Source organism: Nothoprocta perdicaria, unplaced genomic scaffold, assembly GCF_003342845.1.
Source record: "Nothoprocta perdicaria isolate Ctin4 unplaced genomic scaffold, notPer1 scaffold_21, whole genome shotgun sequence".
In the NCBI taxonomy this organism is placed as follows: domain Eukaryota; kingdom Metazoa; phylum Chordata; class Aves; order Tinamiformes; family Tinamidae; genus Nothoprocta; species Nothoprocta perdicaria.
Window position 1 is genome coordinate 3,430,862 of NW_020455316.1, and position 10,787 is coordinate 3,441,648.

A 10,787-nucleotide genomic window follows, 5' to 3' on the forward strand; every position below is an offset into this window, starting at 1 on the left:
TGAGCCTGTTTAGCCTGGAGAAGAGAAGACTGAGAGGAGATCTGATTAATATGTGTAAGTACATGAAGGGGGAATGTAGAGAAGAATGGGCCAAGCTCTTCTCAGTGATGGCCAGTGACAGGGCAAGGGGTAATGGGTACAAGCTGCAACACAGGCAGTTCCATCTCCATGTCAGGAAGAACTTCATCCCTGTGAGGGTGACAGAGCCCTGGCACAGGCTGCCCAGGGAGGCTGTGGAGTCTCCTTCTCTGGAGATCTTCCCAACCTGCCTGGATGCCGCCCTGTGCCCTGTGCTCTGGGTGTCCCTGCTGGAGCAGGGGGTTGGACTAGATGATCTCTAGAGGTCCCTTCCAACCTCAACCCCTCTGTGATTCTGTAACATTGCGTGAGTTACTTGTATGGAGCCAGTGCATATATTTATGATGGTAGAAAACAGTAAAAAACAAATAAAAGCCAAATAGTGGTGGATGAGGTCACAGCACAGCTGTTCTTCATAGCTGCTGAAGAAGCCCTTGGGGCAGGATGTGGATGTGCTGGCCCCCTCATCTGCAAGAGCCTGTCTCCAGGGGATCCTGTAATCTCATAGCAAAAACACTGTGACCACAGGGTTTTATTTATTTATTTATTTATTTGGGAAATGCTGTAGTGGATTTTCCATTGATACTTCTATTGCCCCATGTAGTGCGATGCAGCCAGGATAGTGGGGATGTCTCCCGTGTCGTGAGCAGAGGCCTCGGCCTCGCTCTTCGGGAACCGGTCGCCCCAGAAGGGCCCTCGGGGCAGGCGAAAGCTCCACGTTTCCCCCAAATGCTGCCTGTTCTGCTGAGCAAAGGACTTTCCTCACTCTTCCTCCTTCTGAACGCTCCTGCTGCGCGTGTATGTTGGGTTTTGGCAAGAGGAGTTTTAGTTACAAACGCTGGACGAACATGGGCAGCCGCTCTCAGCACAGCCAGTTGCATTTGCGGTTTATCCTGAGTTGGCTGCGCCAGGACAGAAGATTTACCAGCTTTGCTGGAAAAATAGGGCTTCCTCTGCAGCAGTAGCTGCCCCCGCACAAAGGCAGCGATGGGATTTACAGGCTGCAGTCTTCCTTCAGCTGTGCCTCTGTTTTGGGGTCTGCAAACAGCTCGATAGCCTCAGAAGACACTTTGCCAGCCTTGCTAGGGCAGCTGGTGGGGTTTGGCTCCTTCATACACTGAGAAAACATGTGTGCAGAGGCCTTGGCCCATTGCCATGGCCTGTCGAGAGCAGCAGAACCTGCTCTGGAACCCCCCGAACATCCTACATATTGGTGCTAGGCTACGTGGAGGAGAGCACAGTTGCTCATGTTGTGAACATACGTAGTATGTTCCTTCTTCTGCCGTTTCGGTAAAGTCATCTGTATTTTAGTGCAAGTGAGGAGAAATGGATGGGGAATGTTCATATCCTGGCTGTGGATGTTGTTCCTGGTTTTCTTGCTGCTCTGCAGTTCACACCTGCCACCGAATGGGTGTGCGAGGACTTGAGCATTTGCGAGTTGAGTATCAGCCTTTTTGGATTAGACACTCGCTGTGAGAACACAGGGTTCTCCTCTTGGCTTCTTCCATTGAGGTTAATATAGTCTGCTGTAAAACAGTTTTCCTAGGGCTTTTTCTTTGCATTTTTTTAATGTGGGTCTTTTTCTTGAGTTTTCTTTTATGTGTCATTAGTTTCAAGAACTTCCATTATTAACGCATAACCTTTATATGGAATTTCTCATCCCTTTCAAAACCATTTTAAAAATATTTCACAGTGTTAAAATCATTCATATAATAATCGTTCCTGTTTACTCTTGAAGATCCTGGTATTGATAACATGGAATTTGTCTTGTCTTTTTTGGCACAATTGCAATAATGAGCATTGTATCATGTCTCAAATTTTAAAACAAGCAGAAACATTTGCACATTGGCACTTTTTAAATTTAAAAGCATTTAAAAGCAAAATCATGTGCTTATATTTATCTGAGTTACTGAATGTAATCTTCACTCTGGTATTTAATATTACATGTCCATTTTTTTTCTGCTTCCTTTTCCTCTGAGATGAAATGCTGGGAAGTACAAAGTATTAAATAGAGATGTCATGTCTGCTTGGTTGTGCCTGCTGTGTGCTTAATGAATGTGTTGTTAATGACTGCAGGGTGAGTTCACGCGTATACTGGGACAGTACAAAGTATATATACTTAATAAAAAGTGTTCAGGCTCAGTAACCTTGGCATAAATTGGTGAACTTTAGCTTTCTGAAATGCCATGTGCAAGAGAGGGCAGGTTTCAAGCCTGACAAATTATGCTTAAGGAGCAGGACATTACCCATGAGAAGTACATACCACGTTTGGAAGATACTTGAGCCACTCCTCATTTGCCGTGGGAGTTGGAATAACTTTTGGAGATCAAAAAGCTTTCCCTACGATAGTCATCTCTTCCCAGAGCACCCGTCAGGCCGATGTTAATGATTTAATGTGGGTTGTATGGACTCTGAAACTTCACCTGCGCGGCACGATGGGTTGCTGTGGGTTGGCACAGAGCGTGTTCAGCTGGTGGGGGTATCTGGAGACTTGGTGACACTTGTTTAGGTCCCTCAAATGCAACTGCATGTCCCAGCTCGGGACCGAGGGGTGCACATTTCGGTTTACACAGGGCCCTTTAATCAGCACTCCCATACAGCAGATGTGATTAATTATCTCTCTAATCTCCTGAATGCCAGTCAGCATTGGCCATGTTTGCTCCTTCGTGTAATTTATGTCATGCCGTGGTATTGTTTAAGCTGAGCAAACTTGGTTAAAATAATGCCAGGAATCCAGGGCTCGCAGAAAGCAGCGCCTGGAGAAGTAAGTGCAAGTCAAAACCTGAGCCAGCCGGGTTTCCTAGGCCGGTTTTTCCTGGGAATGGGGGGTCCTCTCTCTGGACACTGGCATGATTTAGAGCCCGTTGTGATGCAGGTGTTTTATAGCTTCATTTTCTTACAAAGAGAATTACACCATTGATGGTGAACCAAGAATAGGCAAATTACTAGTTGTTGCTTGGAACTGTTTTTAAATTGGGAGTGTTGCAGAAACCCTTTTCTATGTGATTAGGAGGAAGTACTGTAACCATTTTTTTTTGTTTCTGGCCCTGGGATATTTTTCTTAGTAGCTTGACGTAAAATCTCACAATTTTTCCATAATTGAGCAGTATTTTGCATAAGTTCCTTCTGATCTATAGATGCTCCACTTGAAAGTAATTTAAAATAAACTAAAGGCTGTTGTTAGAGATTGCTGAATCTGGAGGCTTTCAGGGCTCAGAGGCCTCTTGCCTTCCAACTGCTGGAGCCCCACGTTGTGTCTGTGGGTACCTGCTGTTGGGTGTTGGATGCGTTACAGGATGCCAAGGAAGAACATCTAGGGATTGAACCAGACTCACAATGCCAAGTTTAGGGGAAGAACCAAGGCAGGGAGAGGGAGAAATCAAGGTGGATTGGGAACAGGAAGCCCGGGCCAGCTACTGGAGATCCATGAGCCTGCTGGACTTGATCTTCTCTAGGCCTCTCCTTTGGGAAGCCCTGAATTACTGCGTGTGCCTGGAGGGATCTGTATGGGCATGTAGGTGTGTATGTGCATATCTATTCACTGCCCTCTCTTTGTAGCCTATGGAGCTGTGTCATTGCTTACAGAGTTGTGTCACAGCTCACCCAGTGTGCCCAGGTCACTAGGTAACTTTCTAGCAGTTTAAGGAGGCTACTCCATAGTCCCTGCCTGGCTGGGGTGACACGGATGCATGTACCACAGCTGCTGAACTGGCCTGTGCTGAGGCCTGGCAGAACAGGGCAAAGGGAAGCAGTGCTGTGTGCCTTGGCCAGAGAGCTGGGAGCTGCAGCAGCTTTGGAGAGCAGGGACAGGACCGCGGCTTCAGCCAGGATAGTTGTCACTAGCTGAGCACCTGATCATGTCTTGTTTTCAATATAATAACAATTCCTGTGATTAGGAGTCATCTACTTCCTTGTATCTGGAACATACCTCTGATAGAGCAAATGCTCTTTTTCCTGCCTTGCTGTGAGGGTGACAGAGCAGTCACAACCCAGGGAGGCTGTGGAGTCTCCTTCTCTGGAGATCTTTCCAATCCACCTGGATGCCGCCCTGTGCTCTGGGTGTCCCTGCTGGATCAGGGGGATTGGATTTGATGATCTCTGGAGGTCCCTTCCAACCTCAACCATCCTCTGAGTCTGGGATTCTTTTGTCTTTGAATGAAATGATTTCAGGATGACATTTCTGCTTCCAGCTCTTCAATGACCTATTCAAGAACAACGCGAACCGGTCTGAGAACACAGAAAGGCGACAAAACCAGAACTACTTTATGGAAATGATGACCGTAGAAGGAGTCTACGACTACTTCATGTTTATTGGTAAGAAGTGATTTCTCTTGATTATTTTTGTATTTTGTGGCAAATACGAAGTTCAGATTCTTCAGTAAAAAATATAATTCTATTGTAGTGCTCTTGCTAATTTTGCAAGTGCTGAAATAAGTTGTTTCTTATATCCCTTTCTACATCTCAGAGTATGAACTTGCAGGTGAAGAGTTCCCTTCTCTTCATATATGTGCCTAGGCTGCTTGTGCGCTCTGGGCACCAATTAATAAAAATAAAGAAAATATTTGGTAAGGAAACTGGAACATTTGCACAAATAAAAACAACATTATTTGCTTTATATATATATACGTGTGTGTGTGTGTATGTATGTGTATATATATATATATATATATGATTTCTTTGCTGTTGCTGTTAGAGGAGTTTTGTAAATGTGCTGCTGGAACTTTGCAGGTAGGGTGGTATTTCGCATTCCTGACTGGCTGCATCACCTCTTCATGGGAGGAAGAATTCTCTTCAAAAACACATTGGAGCTGTACACAGACTATTATCTGCACTATAAGTTAGAGCAGCTATTTGAGGAGCACCGTCTGGTTTCTTTGATAACACTACTAAGAGGTTAGTAAAGATTGTATCTTTGCCATAAATGTGCTGTTTTGGTTTGATATTTTGAAAATCCTTCTGTTAAGTTTCCAGGTGCTCTCCAGATTTCATAAGACTTGACTAAAAGCCAGGGGAGTTTTAGGGATTGAGTAAAAGATCCCAAATGTTCAAGTTGCTGAAAGATGTTGGCCACATTGTCTGTCAGTGGTGGCTTACTACAGTGATGAAGAATAATAACAGCAATTTGCTAAGGTTTGCTGAGGACAAGAAAAAGGAGAATAAAGCTTGTTTAGTAGATGAGATGTTTCATGCTTTCTTTAAATTAATTTTTATCTGTGCCCTCTATTACAGTCATAGATTAAAGTCAACTTTTCTGTGTCATTTGTTGCGGTGGGATTTTGAGTGGGCTTGGGTGTATTTTGCCTACAAATCGGGGAAGGGAGATAAATGACCTCATCTCACAACTGGCGAGAAGCATCATCTGATGGCACATCTGGTCAGAGCTCTAGAGTCAAGACCAGCTCTGGCCATATCAATACAAAAGAAAACCTAATGGAGAGGAGAGGGGGGGAAAAAAAGAGGGTTTTTTAGTGCCTAACAACAAAAGTGAGTGCCTGTTGTTTCTGATGAACAATTTTTGATTTTTTCAGTCTTAGCTGAATCTGAAATTTTTGATAATTCTAAACGTTGCTTTAGGGCAAGGTGCTATTACTGCTTATACCTCCGTAAGGGAATGTTATATGTAACATAAAGCAGGATTGATTAAAACCTAGAAGATAATGCTTTAAAAACATAGAGCATGGAGCGGAAACTGGCAAAAATAGGGTTGTCCTTCTGAATATAATCAGGCTAATGTAATCAAAAGACATGAGACTATTAACCGATGAGACTAGAATCTATTCCCAGTTAAGCTCATATGGAAAAGCAGCTCAGCTTCGAAGCCAAGACGCAGGGCAGTTTTTATGCTGTGTGTTAGATATATAGGTGCCTACAGGTGGTTTCTTGGACGTGTCTCTGCAGATGCCGTGTTCTGCGAGAGCACGGAGGCCCGCTCCCTCCAGGACAAGCAGAAGCGCGCGAAGCAAACCTTCGAGGAGATGATGAGATACATTCCAGGTCCTCTGCTTGATGGCTTTTCACGCGAGTGCGGCTAGTTCCAGCAGGCACATGGCCCAAGTACAGCACTGCTGGCTGCCTAAATCAAGTACTAGCAGCAATCATTATACTGCTGAGGGGTTAGAGCTGACAAAAAGCACATAAGCATTAGTGTTTTAATATTTGTGTTTAAATATTTTAATGTTTAAAGGCATGACTTCAGTTTTATTCCCTATTCATTTTGGTATGCACCTCAAGTTTGTGTTGTACCTGGCTAGGGAGGAAGGCTGAGTTTAAAATTAAATAAATAAAGTAGTTGTGGAGGGGGGGAGATAGGGGAGGGAAATACTGTATAGTTAGCAACTTAGCCTGAGCTCAATTTGCACTCTGTAACATAAGGAAGAGAGGCCCATGTTATTCCATGTTATTCCAAAAGTACCTGAAAAATGCTATCTTAGAGTTTATTAAACAAAGCAATAGGGGTTGGCTGAGTTGACATTAGGGGAAAAAAAAAGTGATAAAGACTTAGCAATGCAACCCTGAAATAAAGAAAGAGCAAAGAGGAGGAAAAAAAAATGTGTATTTGGTTTACCAAATGAGTGCTTTTTCCATTTTTCCACTCAGGAAGGATAAATTTTTAATTATTTTCTTATAAAACATACATTTATTTATATATTTAACTATTTATAAAACCCACTGAGGTGGAATTATGGGGTTGTTTTCATTCTGCTCAAACCAGCTGCTGTTCTGTAGCTGCCGAGTACAGCTGCTCTGCAGAGCGTCCTAACGACTTGTGTATCTGCTGGTGGTGTCTCCTCTAGATTTAATAGGCAAGTGCATCGGGGAGGAGGCCAAATACGAAGGCATCCGGCTTCTCTTTGACGGATTACAGCAACCAGTGCTCAACAAACAGGTAACTCGCAGCATGTCACAAAGCTGCCATTTGGCACCACGTTGGGCAAATGTGCGAGTTCTCACTCAGAGTGAATAAAATAAGAAGCAACAAGGTGCTTTAGTGTTCTTAATGGCCGACTGAGACTCTTCTCTGACATTTCCTTTGTCTTGTTCTAGCTAACTTATGTGCTCCTGGACATTGGGATTCAAGAACTTTTTCCAGAGCTGAGTAAGGTATGTGTGGAAATCAAGAGTTGTAGATAAATTCTTCAGGCTACTCGTGACTCTGGACATTGGTGCAATTTTGCTCTCAGTTCCTTGTTTACTAAGTTTAATTTTGAGGAGAATTTGCCATTTAACCACTCTGTTGACATCTTAGAAATGTGAATTGTTTGTATTTTTGTTGCTAATGAAGTCTTTCCAGATCTGTTCAGATCGTTTGTCTAACTTGCCCTCAGCCTGGGCTCAGAGTCTGCACCCTCCAGCAGCACTGGGCAATAGAGAACAACTGGTTGTCAGCCTGTCTGTCTGTCTGCCTTCCTTCTGGATGGCTTTCCTGCAATCTATTTCCTGCATTTGTTGTCTTTTTAAAGCAAATTTGCACATGAAGTCATGTTGAGCTTCAGGCTTTTTCTTGAGTATATTTCACGGGGTGTTTCTTCCCTAAGTGGGGTCAGTGCAGTGTTAACACTCTCTGTCCAGATAGAGAAGAACGAACTCAGGTGCCATACAAATGCTTCTCCCTGTGTATATTATCCATCAGATATTCCTACCTGCAGGCATAGAGCCTTCATCAAGCTTTTCATGGTGAGTTTGCAGTTGAGATTTCCCAGCGAACAGGAAATGTTGGCTGCCTGATGAGACGGAACAAACCCCTCCGCTTACGAGTGCGATCTGGTTGCTCAAGCTCCGAGTCGGGGCCGCGGGGATTTGCCCTGCGTGCCAGGCCGAGCCCGGTGGCAGATGTCAGCAGGAGCCTCGCTCGTTAGTGCGGGAAGGGGACGAGTTGAACTGGATTAACCCACTTGGAGCTTTAGCTTTGTCGTCACCCCCTCACCTCAGTGGTCAAAAAGTGGAAAATTAAAAAGACCCAACCAGCCACAGGAATGAGGAAGCGACTTGTGTGCTGCAGGGTGTCTGCAGGAGCACAGCCCTTTCTGACAGAAGCACAAGGCTTTGTGCTCTGAGCATTTAAGTAATTCATAAAGACTACGAACCGTTACCCCCCTTTATTTTTTTATTATGAGGGTTTTTCCTCAATAACAAAACAAAATATGATTGTAATTTGATTTAGAGTTAAAGCTTTTATTTGTTAATCCATCCTTTCATTCCCCTACCTGAATGGAAACCCCCGTGCCGAGGAAGGGGCTCTGAGGCGGCCGCGCTGATCCCTGTGTCCCTCCCTTTCCATCCCCTCTGATCCCTGTGTCCCTGTGACACACATGGGGACTTTGGAAAAGATTTTGGAAAAGGCAAGGAAGAGGAGGTCTGTCTACCAGGAATTTCAGCTGTTTTCCTCTCCAGGCTGTATCAGGAGTATAAAAGAGGGCGAGTGCTGCTGCCTTCTGTGGGCCTTTAGGGTAGGGAACATTAATAGGGCTACGATGGCCCGAGCGAGGCAGCTGAAGGAGGACCAGTGTGAAAAGGCAAATGCGAAGTGCGGGGAGCTTGTGTAGGGCAGATGTTTTCCACGGTACCTTGAGTGCAGAAAAAAAGAAAGGCAGAATAAAGGGAAGGCTGCTTGGCTCCTGGGTGGGAATCACATTTTGGTTCCCTTTCTCCTCCCTTTTTGCTCCCTAAATATCCCTAAACTGCCTGTGAGGACTTCTGGGAATTCTTTTTCCTCCAAAGAAAGTTCTTATTCTTCCGTTCTCCAAGCAGGTTCTTACTTTGTTATCATTTATTCAAAAGATCACTCCAGTGACTGGCTCCTCCGCCCAACAGCGACTACTCCTTTCCAAGTGGCTTGTACCGAAATGTGTTTGTATTTACAGAAAGGAACAGGAAACTGTTTCAGACTGGACAGTGTTTAAAAAGAAAACTGGGCATCCCAGATTTTCTTAGTGCTGCTTCGCAGCAACAGGAATAGTAAGGAAAGAAATGAGAATTTTTTTGTTTTTGGGGCGGAATGTCACCCTGCTTTCCATGAGGATAAGAATGGGAAATACCAGATAATTTTAAAGAAGGTTTTTGAAGCACTGCCATGTGTTTTTTTAAAAAAAAAAAAGCTACAGCATTCATATTTTCAAAAATGAAATACCAAATGGTCATCCCACAAACTTTAAAGCTATTTGAAGAATTCACACGTTATGTAAAGATGCTTTTATGTAACGTCATGTGGCAGCCACTTGTTTGCTGCCACTCATCAGCTCCGGCCCCTGGAAGTCGCGTCCGGCTGCGGATCCCGCTGTGGGAGCCGTGCAGGACCGTCCCCCGGGGCCGGGATGCAGCCGGGATGAGGCGCTTTGCTGGTGAGCATGCAGCGCACGGCCACGCTCTAGGGAGTCTGCTCAGACAGGATAAAAGGAAAAGGGACATCTGAGACAGGAAGAACATTCCTAGCAGAGGAAGGAAAGAAATTCTGCTGGAAAACACCATGCCGGTGCTCCCAGAGCAGGAGGCTGCAGGTCCTGCAAAGCATGCTTAGCAGTCAGCAAGAGGCAGGGGAAAAGTTCTACAGGAAGAAATACTGTTTCTTAAAATATTAAAGCTCAAACCACTGGCTTACCTTGCTGTTTTCTCCAGTTTTAGTCAGTGCCTTCAAATATTGTTCATTCTTTCTGTGTGAACGTGCAGTTTCATTCTTGCTCCTTTTTTTCTGACCTGCTGTTTGACAGGGTCCAAAGGAAGGTAGCTCGGTGCCACCGTGGATGTGAACGTGGGGACTGGGCTGAGCACCTAGGAGAGGCTTCTGCTGTGCACCAACAGAACGTACATGTGGCATCTGAGCCTTGCATTTGTACATTTTCTTGTAAATAGCGTAAATTAAGATCTAAAAACCTCTTTGTGCAATAAAGACATTAAAATTTAATACTAGTTACAATTAAATGATACAGTTGTGCTTTTTGTTCTTTTTTTTTTCTATTGTTATCAGCAAAAGTCTAATCTGTTCCCCCAAAATCTCTTTATGAAGAAGGTACAGAGTGCTAGGAGACAGGACCTGCTGGGAGACCAGCCTGCATGGGCTCCATTAAAGCCCAGCTGTTGTCTTCCTTCAAGGATATTGAGAAAAATTATGTGGAAGAAGTTGTACATTTTGTAAATATCTTGACAAATCTTAACTCATTTAAGGGAATCTGACTGAATCTATTGCACACAGATCATCTCAGAACTTATCTTTGGCCGTCGTGCTTTCAAGGAGCCTGGGAACTACAGCGCATGTAATAATTGTTTATTTAGCATCTGACCTTGAAATTTAAAGCACTCTTAAAATAACAATGGGTGTGAAGTGTGTTTTTGACTTTTACCTTAGCTTTTATTTTTCTGCTATTTCTATCTGGATTGGTGTGGTTTGGATTTTTTTTTCCCCGGACATCCTCTTTGGAGGCTTGGAGAAGAGGATGTGAATCTGCTCTTTATTTTTTTTTAAATTGATTAGAATAAAAATGCGTAGAAGACCTTTTTTTCTTTTTCCTGTAAATTTTAATTTGTTGGTACTAGATGTTATAAAAAGAGACTTTATAAAGGGCTTTTGTGTGTGGATTTGTAACAAGTTTTGCTTGCAGAACAATACAGAGGTATTTTAAGACTTTGGAGATTTCTTTCCTTTTGCAGACGGACCAGAGTATACTGTTCTACCACAGTTTCTGGCAATTTTTAGTGAGCACAACTTGCTTTATTTA

At 43.8% G+C, this 10,787-nt stretch overlaps 1 protein-coding gene across 2 annotated transcripts in view; it reads left to right on the forward strand.

Moving 5' to 3' along the window:
* Window positions 1-10,400, forward strand: part of SNX14 (sorting nexin 14) — a 49,795-nt gene extending 39,395 nt beyond the window's left edge. The window contains exons 23-28 of one of the 2 annotated variants that reach the window (XM_026038392.1): window positions 4,269-4,392; window positions 4,807-4,971; window positions 5,977-6,072; window positions 6,873-6,964; window positions 7,123-7,179; window positions 9,783-9,987. In XM_026038392.1, coding sequence (XP_025894177.1) covers window positions 4,269-4,392; window positions 4,807-4,971; window positions 5,977-6,072; window positions 6,873-6,964; window positions 7,123-7,179; window positions 9,783-9,821 — 573 coding nt within the window. In that variant the 3' untranslated portion in view covers window positions 9,822-9,987. Of the gene's footprint in view, window positions 1-4,268; window positions 4,393-4,806; window positions 4,972-5,976; window positions 6,073-6,872; window positions 6,965-7,122; window positions 7,180-9,782 lie in introns of both variants that reach the window. The other variant, XM_026038393.1, reaches the window with a different exon arrangement.
* Window positions 10,401-10,787: the final 387 nt, after the last annotated feature.